This window comes from Siniperca chuatsi, linkage group LG12 (genome assembly GCF_020085105.1).
Source record: "Siniperca chuatsi isolate FFG_IHB_CAS linkage group LG12, ASM2008510v1, whole genome shotgun sequence".
Taxonomy (NCBI): domain Eukaryota; kingdom Metazoa; phylum Chordata; class Actinopteri; order Centrarchiformes; family Sinipercidae; genus Siniperca; species Siniperca chuatsi.
In genome coordinates, this window is record NC_058053.1 from 17348063 (window position 1) to 17366055 (window position 17993).

Here is a 17993-nt window from a genome sequence, read left to right on the forward strand (position 1 = left end):
ACTGCTATTCAAAAACAGCAGTTTGCTGTTTTGTCGCCCTCTTAAGGTAAACATGAAATTACAACGACACTGCAAAAATCCTCATTGTAAATAAAGAAACCAAGTTCATGATTTACTATCAAAAACATATTTAGAAATGTTTTAAAGTATTATGAAATCTATCAATCTTGTGATTTACTTTTCAGGTTTTTTTATCAGACGTCACAGTTTTGCGACGGAAGTGTGTTTATCGGACTCATCTTGGTGACGTACATACTTGGGCTACCGTTGTAACTTGACAGCTGAACAACAAATGCGCCTACAATGGGCTCATTAGCAACATAACAAACATTTTAAACATTTAAAGCTGATGTTTTTTTTGTATCAGCATGAATTGAAGCTGTCCTCGACCCTGTTACACCTGTACAGTCAGTTTTTTTTTTGCGGACTAAAGGCTGTTTTACAGACATCGTCATGTCGTTTCTGGTGGACTCAGTCATCATGTTCACCTCACAGGTAACGTTAAGCTAATGACGAGGTGGTAAAGTCAACAAGTTGCACCGCGTATTTCTTTCACTCAAAAAATATCCAGCGCATGTTGTAAGCTAACGTTTCATTTAATTATTTACTTAGCTCTGTGACTATCTTGAACTGCAGCGTTCTTGTTCGTCCTGTAGAGGTTTTAATGTCTTCTATCTTAGTTGAACGGGCTGAAAACGTCTTGAAAACAGTCAACATGGTACCGTTTTTACAGTTGATTACACCCATTTCTCAATACTGAGGTCACTATTTCGAAACTCTTTACACAGTCAGCACAACAGCACTCTATGTGGAGTAAACTGTGAATAACTTTATTCACTGGACACAAAATGTATTCATTGACCACAAATAAATTCATGTTTCATTGTTTATTTACTCAAACTCAACCACCATCAATACTGTGAATATTTCCCACATGTTTACATACAATTTTAGACATTATTACATTAAGTTTATAACTTAACATAACTCTAAATTAAATTAGACAGCAGTTTTCTATTATATTTTTCTCTTTCTCTTGTATATGAACAGGTTTACTAGAATAACTTAAGTTTCATTATTGTGCATTCATTATTGAACCTTGAATTCAGCCATCATTAATTTTATTATGTAAACCTGGGCTTTTTCTACAGTGACATGTCTGTGAAAAATGTCTGTAGTAAAAAAAACAACAACCTGTAATTCTTAATTCATAGACTTGAGATTTGAGATAAGATCTAATTTGGTTTCCCACTTTACTCAAGCTTGTTAGCTTTATTGAAACTCAGACAGAAAAAGTGTAGTTTTTCTACTTAGCATTTCCTAATTGAAAATACGATGATGTAATCTTCCCCTTGTCACCTTCCTCCAAATAATTCCCATTTAATCCAACACAGGTGCTGTTCTTTGGATTTGGCTGGTTATTCTTTATGCGGCGGCTGTTTAAAGATTACGAGGTACAGTGTTATCACAAGCATTTATTTACAAATAACCATTAGAATGGATGTGTTGAGTACTGGCCCAGGCACGATGATGATTCCAGTGAGAAAAACACATGAGTGCATTTCGACCTGGTCATCACCGATAGAGCTGTAGGCCTACATCAATCACAGGAAGTCCACTGTGCTAACAGTCTTGACTGTTTTTGTGTTTGTTGATGTAGGTGCGGCAGTATGTTGTCCAGGTGGTTTTCTCTGTCACGTTTGCTTTTTCGTGTACAATGTTTGAGCTCATCATCTTTGAGATTCTGGGTGCCTTAAGTACTAGGTAAGTAAATTTTCTGTGGAATATAACTGTGTTTTATTGCTGCTTATTGCGGATGAAGAATTTTAACCCTCATGTCTTTGCCACAGTTCTAGGTATTTCCACTGGAAGCTGAATTTGTATGTGATACTGCTGGTTCTAATCTTTGTGGTGCCTTTCTACATTGGTTACTTTGTTGTCAGCAACATACGACTCTGTAAGTGTAGCTGATTAGCTGAGTATTGAAAATAAAATACTGTAACTAAAAATAAATAATGCTGTGTGACAGATGTTATTTCACACATTATGTAACAGAAAGCTGCTTTGTGTCTGTGTAGTGCAGAGACAGAGGCTTCTGTTTGCTTGTATGGTGTGGTTTACCTTCATGTATTTCTTCTGGAAATTGGGAGACCCATTCCCCATCCTGAGTCCAAAACATGGTGAGTGTGCGTCCTTCTCCTCGTTGGGCACCTTTATGACTAGTATATAACTGTGGATACCTTTTTTTTCTCATAATATGAGTGTTGAAAGGCAAGTGAAACAATGGTGTTGCTGTTTTCAGTCTGTTGTTGTCTTTTGTTTAGGCATCCTGTCCATTGAGCAGCTAATCAGTCGTGTTGGTGTGATCGGAGTCACGCTCATGGCTCTGTTGTCCGGGTTTGGTGCGGTCAACTGTCCCTACACGTACATGTCCTATTTCCTCAGGTAAGATTGTATCACACAGCCTGTTAATCTGAGTCTGTTTATGCCTCAGACATTACCATCCTGAATTGCATCCATGTTTGCATGACACATGCCGCCATTGCTTTGATGCCTCCTGCTTTGTTGTTTTCACAGAAATGTAACAGACAGTGACATCCTTGCTCTGGAGAGGCGGCTGCTCCAGACTATGGACATGATTGTCAGCAAGAAGAAACGGTGAGTTAAAAAAAAAAAAAAACAACTTTTTTATAAAATGAATAAAACTAATTATTATGCCACTACAATTTGTTCTGTGTGTAGAATTGCCATGACACGGAGGCAGATGTACCAGCGTGGGGAAGACCAGAACAAACAGACAGGATTCTGGGGCATGATCAAGAGTGTTACCTCCACACAAACAGGCAGCGAAAGTATCCTTTATACTTATGTTGAATATGATTGCGATAAGATTTTTAGCTGTTACCAGATAACTATGTACTAATTGTCTACAGTATTTGTATGTCAGCCTTGACTTCCCTCCAGACCTGTCTCTGATCCAGCAGGAGGTTGATGCTCTAGAGGAGCTGAGTCGACAACTCTTTCTTGAGACTGTGGACCTGCAAGCCACCAAGGTAACACACGTTCATGCACATACACACACACACACACACACACACACACACACACACACACACACACACACACACACACGCAAGCACACTATGTTCCACTTAACTAACGAGAGACACAAAGTGAATTAAAAACAAAAATACGTAAGGAAATGCAGGCTATAGTCTTGAATGAAGTTATTCAAATGGATGGATGTACAGTATGTGTAAATACACAACTAGGAAGTTCACCATATCAATTTCAATGGTGGATGATATGTCAATGTTGTGTTCACAACTTGTTTCTGTTGACCCCAAGTAGCCAAAAAATATTAGTCACAGGTTTAATTGTACTTTAATTGTTGTATGTATCTTGACTTGCACAGGTGATAGTTCTGACTATTTTATGACTCCTGTGAAGGCTTAGTTGAAGTGTAATCTGTGGTGCAGTTTCTTTGACTACCAAGAACCGTCTGTCCCTCCTGAGAGTCAGTCAACAAAGGCCCATCTCCCAAAACAAATTCTCGCTTGCTGAATGTTATCAGTTTGGAGCTTTATCACCTGTTAATGTGGGTACAGGTGCGGATGCTTGTTTGTGTTTCCTTTCAGTGACTATGCACTGAAATTTGTCCCTCCCCCACCCCTCAATTGATTATTACAGTGGGTAGTGTGGTCAGTGCTGCTGAGGGAGGCCTGAGCCAGTCAAAGATTACAGAGCTAGTCAAAAGCGTATGTCCTAAGGGGGAAAGTAAAGGGGACATAACTGACAATTTCTGCAGATCCTTACCTTCTGCCTTTAGATACACCTATTCATAAAGTTGTTATGGCTAAGGTGTCAGCAAAGAATTTAATATTATCACACCCATAACATACAAAGCCATAGCAGAGGCCAATATTTACTGGCCTTTTAGCTCTGGTTTGTCTCCTGGATCATATCAATAATACTGATTAACTGTTTCAACCACACCAGACCTGCCTAAACATAGCGATCTCTAACCCAATAACTAAACACAGCATTTTCCATGCATATGCCTAAACTTAAACATCTGTAATATGATACTTATCAGTCTCTATATAACATGTATAGAATTTCCCTTGCTGTAATTTGAACCAGGCTTATTGCCACTACATGTTATCACATGCAGTATTACATCAAAGGACCTAATAAAAGAAAGTCAATAAATAAAGTGTTTATAAATGTTTGACAGCATGCCGTCAGGTCTGCTCCACTATGGTCTGCTCTTGGATAATCACATGGTTGATTCAGATCAGATAGAAAAAGTAATTTGCAGCTACCCATATCATTTATATCCATGGTTTTCACTCAAATTAGTGCCTGATTACATTGTTTAAACTGAAACCAGGAGTCTCTGAAACCTGTGGCCTATACAACGAAGCAGGATTTGGGGTTAGCGAGGTAAGTTGAGGTTTAACCCTGGGTTTTCAGTCCTACAATGGTGGTTCACTTCTTACCGGGGTAGATCACCATGGTAACATGCCGAACACCTGCTCCGGAGCAGGTCATGTTGGAGATAACAGATCATCAATGAGTATAAAAGCAATGCCAATATAGGCTACTGACTAATCTTTTCTCTTGGAAAATAGCATCACCATTCAAAGAAGATCATGTGGAGATCAGTGCGTGGAACAAAAAAAGAATTAAAAAATAAAAGCTTGGTGCATGGATTGTGAGAGAGTCTCTTAGGAGGGCAAGAGTCTAGAGACAGACAAAACCCTTGTGCTTTTGTAAACCGATATCCTACAACAGAGACTGATTGAAGCACTAAAGAGCACTAAAGCCTGATACTTGTTTAAAGAAAGTCACTTAACACTTTGATTTATATTTTTATATTTATCTTTTATTTGCTCCCAAGTCTGTTTCACACTGCTGCAGCTCAAAGAGTAAGATTGGCAAAATTGTCATAAACACGCCATAAGAATAGGTACATCTAAGCAACACATTAATTTAATGGAATACACAAATCTTCCTACATTTCTATATTTTTTTCTTACAATCTTTAAGTTTATTTTAATTCTTAACTATTGAGTTACATTATACTTTATTCTTGACATTGCACTTAAGTCTTGCACTGCTCTACCTTAAGCTTTAATTCAGCCATTGTCTTTACATTTTATCCTTGGTGTTTTATTTATAGTTTTTAATCATTTATTGTGTTTAAGTTTTATTCCACTTTTATTCCCTATGCCTGGCTGTTTATTCACTGTGTGTTTTATTGTTGTGTCTTATGTGTAAAGCACTTTGTAATGCTGGTTTTGATATGTGCTATACAAATAAACTTTATTATTATTATAAATGTAATTATAGTCAGATCTCATGCCTTAATGATGCGGCAGTGATATTATAAGCCTATTAATTAATTTATGCATTCACACAGTCCGGCGATTTATTTTATTTCTTATTTTTGCCAGCTGTCCTTCCTGCATTTGGTAGCTGCAGCTGTGTTGCTTTCAGCCTGGATTATGTCTTTACTTCATTTGTAAAATATGCCACTCTGCTGCCAGTAGACTTGTCCATGTTTGCGATTGGTCATATGCTGCAGACACCACCCCTTTTATGTGAGCGCACTCATGGCTGGATTGGGAAAACCTGGGTTGACTTACCGAGTTGATAACTAGTGTTGTGTGACCACTCATCCTGATCGCAGTTGTTAGGGTTAGTGAAGCCAGATAACGAAAAGAGACCAGGGGTATGTTGAACTTGCTTCGTAGTATTGGCCCCTGGACTAGAGAACCACTAGGCTATGCCACTGACTGCCATTACAGACACACATCTAATTCTTTACCACCGCATTTCATTCTCTTTAGGAGCGAATTGAGTACTCAAAGACATTCCAGGGGAAATACTTCAACTTCCTCGGCTACTTCTTTTCCATCTATTGCGTTTGGAAAATCTTCATGGTGAGAACATTCACAATTGTATTCTGGCATTGTGTCTTTCCCTCACACTCACACATAGATACTGTGAGTGCTATGGCCTAGTTACATAATCACATTTTTTTTTTTTTTAAGATGTTTTAAGATGTTTTTTTAAGATTGTTTAAGATGTAGTTTTAAAAAAAGTACTTTGATTTATTTTTAAAATCCCTCTTCTGTCTATCATAGGCCACTATAAACATTGTGTTTGATCGAGTTGGAAAGACGGATCCAGTGACGAGGGGCATTGAAATTACAGTTAACTACTTGGGCATCCAGTTTGATGTAAGACATACACACACACACACACCTGCAGAAATAGTCACGTGTCATACTGCATGACCTCCTGTAAAGATAATTACCAGCTCATTATAATCTATCTCCCTGCTTTCTCTGCAGTGAACCTGGTAATGATCGCTTTCAATCTTTTCTCACGTAGACAGTTTATTTGATTGAGTTCTCGTAGTTCACACTCATAGAGCATGGCATTACGTTGAAATTTAAATCAGTAAATGATAAATGCAGATTGAAAGTTGTTATCCTCTGTCCCTACTCTAATTTCATTTTTAATTTCTTTGCTCTTCATATTATTTTGTTCTCTTATTCCCTGTCTCAGGTAAAGTTTTGGTCTCAACACATCTCTTTCATCTTGGTGGGAATAATAATCGTGACATCCATTCGTGGCTTACTCATCACCCTCACTAAGGTAAAAAATGATACATGTTGAAATGGCTACAGATCTTGAGGTTAATTAATCTGTTTTTGGAATGGTACGTCTATTTATCCAAAGATTTAATACTTCGTTTTTAGTTCTTCTATGCAATATCAAGCAGCAAGTCCTCCAATGTCATTGTGCTCGTCCTCGCTCAGATCATGGTGAGTGTGTTGATTTATAGTTGTCTTGTAACACAGAGCACAGCCTACAAACAACAGATAAACCAAAACGTTTTCTCTCTGTGTGTCTCACTCCACCAGGGGATGTATTTTGTATCATCCGTATTGCTGATGCGTATGAGCATGCCGCTGGAGTATCGCTCCATTGTGACAGAGGTTCTGGGAGAGCTGCAGTTCAACTTCTACCACCGCTGGTTTGATGTCATCTTCCTGGTCAGCGCCCTGTCCAGCATCCTCTTCCTTTATCTCGCCCACAAGCAGGCACCAGAGAAACACATGACCCTCTGATTCTCTACATCTCTTCTCACATGGACGTGACTCCTGACCCCTGGGGTGACTTTAAATCTGGAATTTAGGGATATCCAGAAAATTGCGTTGTTTTTTTTTTTTTTATATAGGACATAATTATCTGGACTGCCTGTTCCTGAATCAGGAATGGCTGATTGTTAGATGCAAGTGATGGGGAAGCACATGAGGAAACAGCTTTGAAGTGGATTCTCTTGAATTTAAGTATTTACAGAACAAACATTACTATTAGGAATTTAATTTTACCTGCAAATGCAAACACTTTGTTCTCTGTGCTCTTCAACTTTTATTATGTTGGCCAAAATTATTCTTTTGTCTGAACACACTGGAGCTGTACTGTTCACGGCACATCCATGCTTCCCTCCTACACTGAGGTGTAAATGGACTATATGATGGAAAGATCAAGATGTCACTCATGATCTCCATCCTGAAGCAGCTGTTATTTTTAACAAAATATGTCATGTAAGTCACGTAATTAGGAACAAAAACAAATACCCATAAAGTAAGCTTAATTCAGATAGTATGTGTTCATTTATTTGTGTTCATGGATATTTTCATTCATTTACTTTTATTTAGAAATAGGTACAATAAAGTTATTTTTTTAAGAAAATTAAATAAAGGCAGCAGTCTTTGCATAGAGAAAAAATACATTAAAGGCCACAGTATTTACTGGCAGTATTAATAGTGTTAGCTTAAGTTCTGTAGGCTGTAGTTATCTTGGTAACATTGGTAATCTCAGGTTTGGTAAAGACATTACTCAGATCATTGCACAGGCTAATCTACGAGTAGATCTACTGTTTGCATCAAAGGAAGACAAAAGTATTCAGGAACAGTTTTGTTCTCAGCCCTTTCATAAATGCAACTATTCTGCTATGATTGAGATATTGGATTTCAAAAGTCTTTACTGTCCTTGTTCTGTTTTTTCCTTCAACTCTTGTCTCCCCTGATATTAATTGGATGTGTGAAGCCCTTAGAGCTGATTGTTTAAAAACATGATGGATCAACATTTGATTGACAAAGGCCAAATCAGGAAACGGGTCCTTTCAGTGGCTTCTCAGATTCTCACATAGAAACTCTCTTGAGATGAAGATGATGACGCAGATGAGGTCTAGAAGAGAAAGAAAATATAATCACAATTATTTTAGACATTGAACATTTTTTGACATTTTCATGTCAGCTTTTAGTTGAAAAGATAAACAGGGAATTACATGATACTTGCAATGATTCTAGTCCTTAGTAAATATGCAGCAAGTACATGGCCACCTATAAACAAGATTATTAGTTTTTAGCCAAGCTAGCGCAGTGCTTAAAGCGAAATACTAACTTCAACATGCTAACAACGACACTGCTAACATGCTGATGTTTACCAGATATGTTTACATGTTCATCATCTTAGTTTATTGTGTTAGCATGCTAACATTTGCTAACTGGCACTAAACACGAAGTACAGCTGAGGCTTATTGGAATGTCATTAGTTTTTCAGCTAAAAAGTATTTAACAAATTAAAATTATGACGTGATGATGGTGCCAAAGAAACATCTAGGGATCACCAAAGTTGTTCGAATTTATCTGAGGGGGACATAAATGTCTACGAAATTTCATGGCAATCCATCCAACAGGTGGGAAGACATTTCATTCAAAACCACAAATGTCAACCTCATAGTGGTGCGAGAGGAAAAGTCAGTGGGTCACCAAAGTCAATAGGACACACTGTTGGGGAACCATGAATATCTGTACAAACTTTTGTGCCAATCTATCTGTAGATGTTGAGATATTTAACTGGATAAGTGAAAACTTTAACCTGCTGGTGGCGCTAGAGGAAAAGTCAGGAGATCACCATCGTCATTAGGATTCATCGAGAACATGAACATCTGCACAAAATTTCATGGCAATCCATCCAGTAGTTGTTGAGATATTTCAGTCTGGACTAAAGTGGTGGACCAACTGACAAACCAACCTTCCTATAGCTATCCCTATAGCCACACCTCTCTAGCAAAAAATGTTACCTATGAAGTTTTTAAAAGCACCACTCACCCTCTCTCTTGCTGGTTCACTGGGAGTTTCAGGTCTGGCCTCCTCCTTATGTCTCTCCGTGCTGGGCTCTGGAGTGTCCGCAGTGTGGACCTGAACATAAGATGTTTCGCCGAGTAGCAGATGTGTGATGGTCACTCCTTGAGCTTTGAGTTGGTCGTAGACGTTTTTTTTAGCCACCAGCATCTCCAGAGAGCTGCCACTGCTGCGGATCATTGCCACCACCTCCTCATGGCTGCTCTGCTCCACATTTATTCCATTCACCTCCACCACGATGTCGTCATCCTCCAGACCCGCCCTGTCAGCGGCTCCACCCTTCACCACCTGCAACAAAGTGTGTCTTACTACTTTGATTTGAAATGGTTATGATTAAACGGCAGGCATTCCTGTAATTCTTACCTCCTTGATATACTGTCCAGACACCCCCTGGATGCCATTTAGGTGAAAGCCATAGCCAGCTGAGGTCTTCTCCATTTTACACAGTTTAGGCTTGAGTCCCTCCTCCCTCTTCTGAACAGGTGTGGATGGTTGGACAGGAGCAGGGAAATTGATGGCCTCTGTGTAACTGGGCGGTGAGTTGGAATCCTTCATCTCCTCCCAGAAAAGCATAGGAGATACTTTCCCCTATGAGGGACACAACAATGACATTATATAGATTGTCTGCAGTCTATATTAAAGTTTGTCAGTGGCACCCTGACTCACCAGCTTATACATTTGGTCTGTGTCTTTGTCCACCACTAGGAGGCAGCATTTGTTGCCACTCTGCCTGATCCTGTCCACCACCTGCTCATGGCTGCAGCCGTCCACCTCGTCGCCATCCACAGCCACTAATCTGTCCATTTCCTTCAGACCTGCTTTTTCTGCTGGGCTGCCTCTGTCTATGTCCTTTATGAAGTGACCTGCATGTAGTTAATGAGCACACTGTCAAAACACAGCCTCCTCGCTGCGGTTTAATGTTTGTTAAAATACCAGTTATTTGTAATATTAACATTTTTTATGGCCTTGCCTGTTTGTTTGGGCTCCTCCCTGAGCAGGAAGCCATAGCCATCAGATCCTTTGGTTATGTGAGCGGTGCGTGGCTTGTGTGGAAGATACTTGACTGTAGCTAACCATCCTCCTATCTTTGTATGCTTGTTCTTGTAGTACCTGTCTGTTTCCTCGTCAACCAACAGGAACATTATGCTGCTGCCAGCCAGCTTGATCTTGTCCACTACTTGTTCGTGTGTGGAGCCTTCTACGCTCTCCCCATTGACCTCCAGCAGACGGTCGTTGGGTTTGACCCCCGCCCTGTCAGCCATGCTTCCCGGGATCACCTCTGTCATGAACAAACCCTGCTCATCTAGAGAGGGTGTTATAGAAAAAAAGCAAAAATATTCAAACATAGAAATATTTCAGCTGGGATTACAAGGATAGTTCTTTACAGTCTGATAAAAATAATAGTACCGCTTTATAATAAGGCACCATTAATAAGGCATTTACTAATACTTTATAGATTAGTTACAAGCCAGTAATAAGAGCATCTTTTGGTCACCAGGTTGTGCAAATCCCTTTGGCTGGTTTTCATCCTCCTTTCAGATATATAGGGTATATAGGCACCAGGTTTTGAGAAGGAAGATGAATGCGTGGAATAAATACAGACATTATCTCTGCATAAAAAAAAACTATCCTTCGTGAGTCTGACATTGTTAGGAGTACAATTCAGCAGTGATTGATTATTGTTGGGTTTTATCACTTTTTAATGGTGTGTCTGGACTTATAAATGCTAATATGTCATTAATAAAGGCTTTTAACAATGATCCATCAAGTCTTTAGTTGTAAGTGTTAGTAAGTTGGAGTTAAAGACTAAGTTAACACCAGGCTGTAAAGCAATGTTTCACTGCCCTCTGGTTGAAAGTTTTAAGCCTCGGGTGTGGTTGGGTGTAATCAGAAGTGTGCTCTGTTGCACCTGTAACCACACCCAATAGTGCTGTCACGGGGTCCTGGAGTACGCCTGTACATCACTGTAGCAAGGTTAGAAGTAAACCACTGGAGGTCAGCAAAACGCTTCCTGATGAGTTAAAGCCCTAAATGCAGTAGGACAAAGAATGTGTCATTCTGGAGGAGGATGTAAACTAACCAATGAAATGCAAAAGTTGTTCTTATTAATGACTTGTTACTGATCTATAAAACTGGAAAATGTTTTAACCTTTAATAAAGGCATTAGTTACAACCTACAAGCCCTTTACAAAGGATTATTAGAAAGTGATGCAAATTAGACAGTTATAAAATCTCAGTATCAAACTGTCTTTTTTATCATCCAGTTTCACCCACATAGATATATGAATTAAACAGGCTCGTAATTTGTGCTTTTCAAAGGGTCTCTTTTTTCATCAGTTGCAATTCCCTAACTCTGCATCCTCACCTCACCTTTGACTGAGCGAAGAGAAAACCCAAAGCCTGAGCTGGACTTAACCAGATAGCTGAGTTTGGGTTTTGGAGCCTGTTTGGCCACACCATTGGCAACTGGTGTGCTCTGAGGGTCGGACAGGTTCACTCCCTGTGCTTTAGCTTGCTTGTAGGAAGCTTCATCCAGGATATGGAACGTGACTGATGGTCCACTGTTTCTCACCATGTCCACGACCTGTCCCGGGGGGAACACATACATAGCAGAAGGGTTTTAAGAAAGATGCCTGTCACCGCATAATGCCTTCAGTCTATGGAGCCCTTAAACTGACAAAAATCTAAAAAAAGGTTATCAGACAATTTAAAAAATAAAGCTTTATACCTTTTCCTTTTCCACCAATTAGTTGATAAACAAATTAAAACTTAATTTATTTTACACTTCCATCTATATTTCACTAGCTCATTTTATTTTCAACCCCTTAGTTTTCTTATTTTTGGGGGTCTTGACGCATTTAATCATTTATCTATTCTATAGTCTCCCCACACAACATTTAAAATTTTCCTCACCACTCTTGTAACAATAGCTAAAACTTTTTAGCAATGGCAAGCTAATGCTAACGCTACTTGGAAGTTCACAGACACCATGCTTCTATCTTTGTAACATCGTCTTCATCTTCAAGTGCATGTCTCTTGTCTTCTTCAAGTACCGCAATGGAAATAAGGCTTGGATTATTTGTGTCATCCATGTCAAACTTAGCAGATTTGTGTGATTTAATGTCTCTTCTCATTATGTCAAATATACTAAACTAAAAAGGTCTAAGTAGTGTTAATTAGCTAACTTGGTTATGTCCATCTCATTATCACATGTAAGCAGTTCTGTAAGCAAATTTGAAATTGGGTAAGGAAATGTTGCATGGAGGAAATATGGAATCGATAAATGATTAAATGTGTGCCGAGATCTTATTTTACTTTACTTTATTTTATTTTATCAAGTGATTGGTGCTTAAGGAACAAATAAAAACCATTTTGCTTTTTTACCAACTGATTGGAGGTCAAAGCAAAAGTGTAAAGCACTATATTTCCTGTTAGACTCCATTTAATTGATCATTTAACTAACATTATTATTTATTGATGTATTCAGTTATATTTTTGACTTGTCAGATAACCTTTTACTATTTTGTCATTTCTGGGGCTCCATATAAGTCTGGGAGTTATTATTGATTTAATTAATGCACTGCAGTAATTTCACATCCTACTTACCTCTGAATGGGACAGTTCATCAACAAATGTTCCACTGACCCGCAGGATGCGGTCTCCATCTTTCATGCCAGCAAGTTCAGCTGGACCTCCCATTTCCAGGCAGCGGATCAGGTGACCCTCCTCACCACGCTCCACCCTCAAGTAAAAGCCAAATGTGTGACCCGGCCTCTTGGTTAGAGAAATCACCCTTGGCTTGTACCCGGCCATGTCCTAACATGGAGGAGAGGTTTAATAACACACACACAATCACATATTATATCTTTTAATGTCCTTTATGAGATGTGATTTTTTATTGAAGTGAACACAATTTGCTGTCTTTAGTCATTACATTTATCTCCAAATATTACCAAATTAGTTTATATCAATTGCAAAATCAATGTAATGATACAGAAAATACAGATATATTATGTAGACTATAGACATCTTGATGCTTTGAGGCTGTGATATACAAAGATAAAAAAAACAAACAGAAAGTGCTATGTTCACTTTGTTAATGTAACCCTTCAGTATAGGAGTAGCTGTAGTTATTGGATTTATTTATAACCGTCAAAATGTGTCCTTTGTCTCCCCCTTTTCCTGTCACTACTGTCAGTCTTTAAATAGTCATTTAATAGCACATAACCCTAGACCTAAAGGAGCCATAGAAGTGCTGATAGCTTCAGATCAAAAGTTAATCTTTCATGTCAGCGCTCTAGTGGCAGTTAATGGTTAATTGCAGGCACAGCTGACTGTGGTGACAACTCTCCTTTAAAAGACAGCCTAGACTTTGAATGCACAGCAATGTTAGACTGTTATTTCCATATGGGAAGGTCGTAAAGGACATGTGTGGACAGGTGTGTGCGCTGATGTGTATGTGCCTACTGAACGACATGTTTAATGTAGGATACTGTATGTTCTGTTAGTGTCATACAGCTCTTCCTGTGTTGTCTCTGAGTATGTTTGCGTGTTGATGTGTAATTGAAAAACACAACACATCTCCATCAAAAGTTGTCAAGAAAATAACAGAAATAAGAGAAACTATTGTAGTCCACTGGATAAACTGTATATAAAGGGTAAAATACTCAGTGATCAACATGAGAACAGTAAAAAAACCCAAAAACAGTAATGCCTGCACACTGACTCCAAACAACACATTTATTTAAACAGACGGGTCAAACAACAAACAATTTGTGGTTTGATATCAGTATGCAGTGGTTACTTTTTTATTTTCCAACAGCCTTGCACCTTCATGTGATGCATAATGACATAATTACACTCCTTCTTTTACAAGAGTACAGTTCATGCCATTTTACCAAACCTTGAAACCTTAAATCCTTGATTTTCCACTTAACATTCTCCTTAAGTTAGTTTAAATTTAAAAAATAACATTTCCCTGCAGTGAAACTAATTGATGTTTACATTGAAAGCAATATTCAAACCCTAAAGTTTTTATGACAAAAATGTAGATGTCCTATACATAATTTTACCCACAATTCCCCTAAATGGAGCCATATTTGTATATTTGGAAACTTTGGAATATCCACTCGACTTTAAAAGTTCTGTTCTATAGTTCTGTGGGTTTAAATTGCGCTTGGCTGCACAATGCAAAGATGCACCGACAAGAGGGCACTTCAGAGATTATAAAATTAATAGATCCAGTTCAGAATTACAAGTTGAGATAATATAAACACACCTCAAGTTAACTATGTTGCCTTCATAAAAGTTTACCTTATTTAACAAAAGCAACACAGCTCAACCTCAACAAATCAACTCATCCACTTTATATAGTACAATAATTTATTTTGTGCTTCATGTTAGTGGTTCCTAAACGTTTTGGCAAGTTATGTCTACGTGCGACCCCTTATCACCATTTGTGACCAGTTCAACCAAAAAGTGAACTTTCGCTTTATTTTTAGAGGCCTAAAGAGGTGAAATTATCCAGTCATTTACAAGAATTAAGATTAGAGGAAAGTCTGAAAAAATAAAACAATGTCTTTGTTCTGGTTTCTAGCCTATTTTTCGTGTCACAACCCTTCAGATTTATCTTGCAACCCCTTGTGAGGCTTCCGACCCCGAGGTTAGAAACCACTGCTGTATGTGATGATGGATATTTTTAGAAATCTGAAATTGGCCTTTATATACATTTTTTGCTCTATGATTTGAAATTAAACTCACCTGCTCAGTGTCCCAGTCCAAAGGAGGAGCTCACCTGTCACTGCTTAGCTGTTATCTATTGTATCTTCAACCTATCCTCCTCCTCCCTCCCCCTCTCCCTCTCTCTGCAGGGACTTTGACAGGCCAAAGGTGAGCCTAAAGGCTGAGTTATTTAACAGTGTCTCGTGTCTGGAATGTCTCAGGAGGCGATGGCCCTGTGCAATCTGTCCTCAGGAAGGAAAATGGAACCATGAAACAGTCATCTGTTTGGTGGTCAAAGGTACATGACGCAGGTGGAAATCAGCAACATCAGGAATCATTATAGTACGTATAGTACATCACAGTAAGCATGACATCAAGGGAAATGTATCATGTGCGTACTTCTTCACATGAATATTATTGCTGTAAATCGTCTTGATTAGTGAAACAAAAATCAGTGTGCACAGTTAAATCTACCTTGTCAGGATCGTGTTACTTTAAGCTACCTGAAAACAGAAAAAAACAATATAATTTTGGGTGTTCTTGGTGCACCAACAAACATATTTTCTTAACATGAAATAAAACGTACTGGTTTATGTACGACAACTTATAAATAGTCAAACTTATGACAACACAACTTTTTTTTTTACATTGGAAATATGGTACCTCAAAAAAGAAAAAAAATCCACTGCTCAACCCATTTATACACCTTGGAGAAATCTTGATCCATATGTTGTCTTTTGACACCTGTAGACTCAGTTGCCAGTTTATTAGTTACACCTAGCTAAAACTGATGCAGTCTAACTCAACAGCCCTGCAATAAATCCCACCTTCATGAAGGTTATAATGTTTTATTTAACGGTTGAAATAAGGTGATGATTCAATTTTATGGTCACTTAGGAGGGTGTAGTTTGTGAATTGTACTGTGTTATACTTTATGTTTCAATTCACTTCATTAGATCTTTATTGTCCCCCAGTATAAACTATATATAAATATATACTAAGTATAAGCAAAAACTATTCAAATGCAACTCAACAGCCACAACAACAAAAGTGTTAAAAAAAAATGCTAAAAATCTAATTGTGGTTTTTATTCTGTTCCACATGAAAATGTTTCTCCTAAAACATGGAACTTAAGGGCCGCTTGAGACAACATGTAGAGACACTGACTTCAGAAACAGTGGTGGTCCTCCTTATTTTACTCAAAAATGGGCACCTCATTCACATCTGTCAGCATTACAGTGGGTCAAAACTTGTATAAAAGCCTCAATAAACATTATAAGAGTTCAGTGAGTTTGTAAAATTTGTTATTTTAGCTAATTTTCTAAGGAACAGCTCCACGATTTGCACCTTGATGTCACCACAGGTTAAAGTTTTACCTTACTGTCTTCTTATAGCACTTGCAAAATCATTTTCCATGTTAATACGATAAAATAGTAAGAATAAAAGTCTACTTGAACAACCTTCTACTTGAGTGGAATACATGTACATTTATTTTCAGAACAACATTCACAATGTTCACAAAGTTCAGGGAAAGCTGGGCTGTAGTTTATTTTTCCAGGTTTATGGTTGCTGCTTTAGTTGGTAACTATGGGAGAGTCCTTTGGTTATAAAAGTCTTATGATACTGCTCTCTTGGGGATGGGACAAAGGTGAACAACTCAACCAAAGCCAAGCAAAACAAATGTGCTAACTGTAAAGGTTAATTCATTGCTGCGCTGATGTCTACACAGCAAGACTGTTTCTTGAAAGGTTCTGTTTATTAATTGTAGTCTGAATTCAATCAACATGATTTTGATATTATCCTTCTTTTCTCACAGCCTCTAGGGAGACTGTAATTCTCAGTTAGGGTTGCGCCATTAATTTACACAGTGATAACAACACTTTATGGTCCAGTTGGTCATCAGCAGTTCTTCTCCTTCCCTTTCTAAAACAAAAATCATTTTGTAAGTAGACCGAGTCAAAACAAAAGATGTAACTGCTGTAGACTAAGAAGACATAACCAAGCAACACCATTTAAAAACCCACAAGATGACAATCTGTTGGAGTGAGACTCACTCGGGGTGCTTTGCCAAACATGGTGCTGGCATCTACTATTGTCATTAAGATTACTTCTGGACATTCTCCAACAATGCATCCTGAGTGGGAGAAATACATTATTATGTTGGAGAGGTGCAATGTGTTTACTTTGTATGCACTAATGCAACATGTACATTTTATTGTGTGTGTGTATTTAAACTGTGTATATTTAAGGTACACAAGTACAAGCAGTAATGTACCTCAGTAGAAAATATAAGTACTCATTCTGAGTGTTAAATCATTGATGTATTAACATGCACAGTAAGCAATACTTTTTTTTGTTGGTGGAGACTGTTAAAACTCGTCATATTAATGTTGTCGGGTAAAATCCTCCTAATTTGATTTGAATGCATTCAGATTAGTCACATTAATAACATGCTCCTTCACAGGTGGAAAAAAATCAAGATGAGAGACTGGGTGGACATGTTGGAAAAATATAACCTCAACCATTTTAAAGTTCTTCATTTTGTTATGCAAATCCTCAAGCTGTTTTTCATAGTTCCTGAAATATTCACATTTTGAAGAGGCTAGTTTTAACCCAACAACAATTACATGTAACAATTTATCTCATGTTGAGTGTAAAATCTTTCTTGAGTAGCCAAAGCTGTCAAATAAATGTAATAAAGTAAAAAGAACATTTCTCTTTGAAATGTGTAACAGAGTAAACATATTAGCTCTCCTAAGTTACTAAGCTACTGTATCTAAGTACAGTTTTGAAGAACTTTTACATATGTTACTTGAGTATTTCCATATTAGGCTACTTTATTTATATTCCACTGGTTATAGTCACTAGCTACTTCACAGATAAACATTTACACATGTTAAAAACTACATGATGAATATATGAATATAAGGCCTAATAGCATATGAAGCAGTCAGACTCATATAGCACCACCTGGGTCAACTGCAACATTTAAATGATGTTTACACATTAATGCATCAATATTTTCACACTCAGGGGCAATAC

At 37.9% G+C, this 17993-nt stretch overlaps 2 protein-coding genes across 3 annotated transcripts; one reads left to right on the plus strand and one right to left on the minus strand.

Annotated features, from left to right (window-relative positions):
* The first annotated feature begins 215 nt into the window (after positions 1-215).
* si:ch73-390b10.2 (Golgi pH regulator) lies at positions 216-7681 on the plus strand. Of its 2 annotated transcripts, none has more exons than XM_044216378.1 (14): positions 216-495; positions 1395-1454; positions 1661-1764; positions 1851-1957; positions 2079-2180; positions 2325-2445; positions 2578-2658; positions 2743-2852; positions 2965-3053; positions 5856-5948; positions 6153-6248; positions 6580-6669; positions 6834-6839; positions 6939-7681. In XM_044216378.1, exons 1-14 carry the CDS (start codon positions 454-456, stop codon positions 7143-7145), a joined length of 1308 nt encoding a protein of 435 aa, XP_044072313.1. In that variant the 5' UTR covers positions 216-453; the 3' UTR covers positions 7146-7681. The 2 variants fall into 2 exon arrangements, with proteins under 2 accessions (XP_044072313.1, XP_044072312.1); XM_044216377.1 differs by having other exon boundaries at positions 218-495; positions 6774-6839.
* Positions 7667-15118, minus strand: pdzk1 (PDZ domain containing 1). The gene is made up of 8 exons (XM_044216376.1): positions 14991-15118; positions 12837-13046; positions 11601-11814; positions 10201-10533; positions 9897-10093; positions 9594-9818; positions 9198-9518; positions 7667-8271 (listed from the first exon to the last, which is right to left on the minus strand). The coding sequence occupies exons 2-8, from the start codon at positions 13041-13043 to the stop codon at positions 8218-8220; spliced, it is 1551 nt and encodes a 516-aa protein (XP_044072311.1). The 5' UTR covers positions 13044-13046; positions 14991-15118; the 3' UTR covers positions 7667-8217.
* Positions 15119-17993: the final 2875 nt, after the last annotated feature.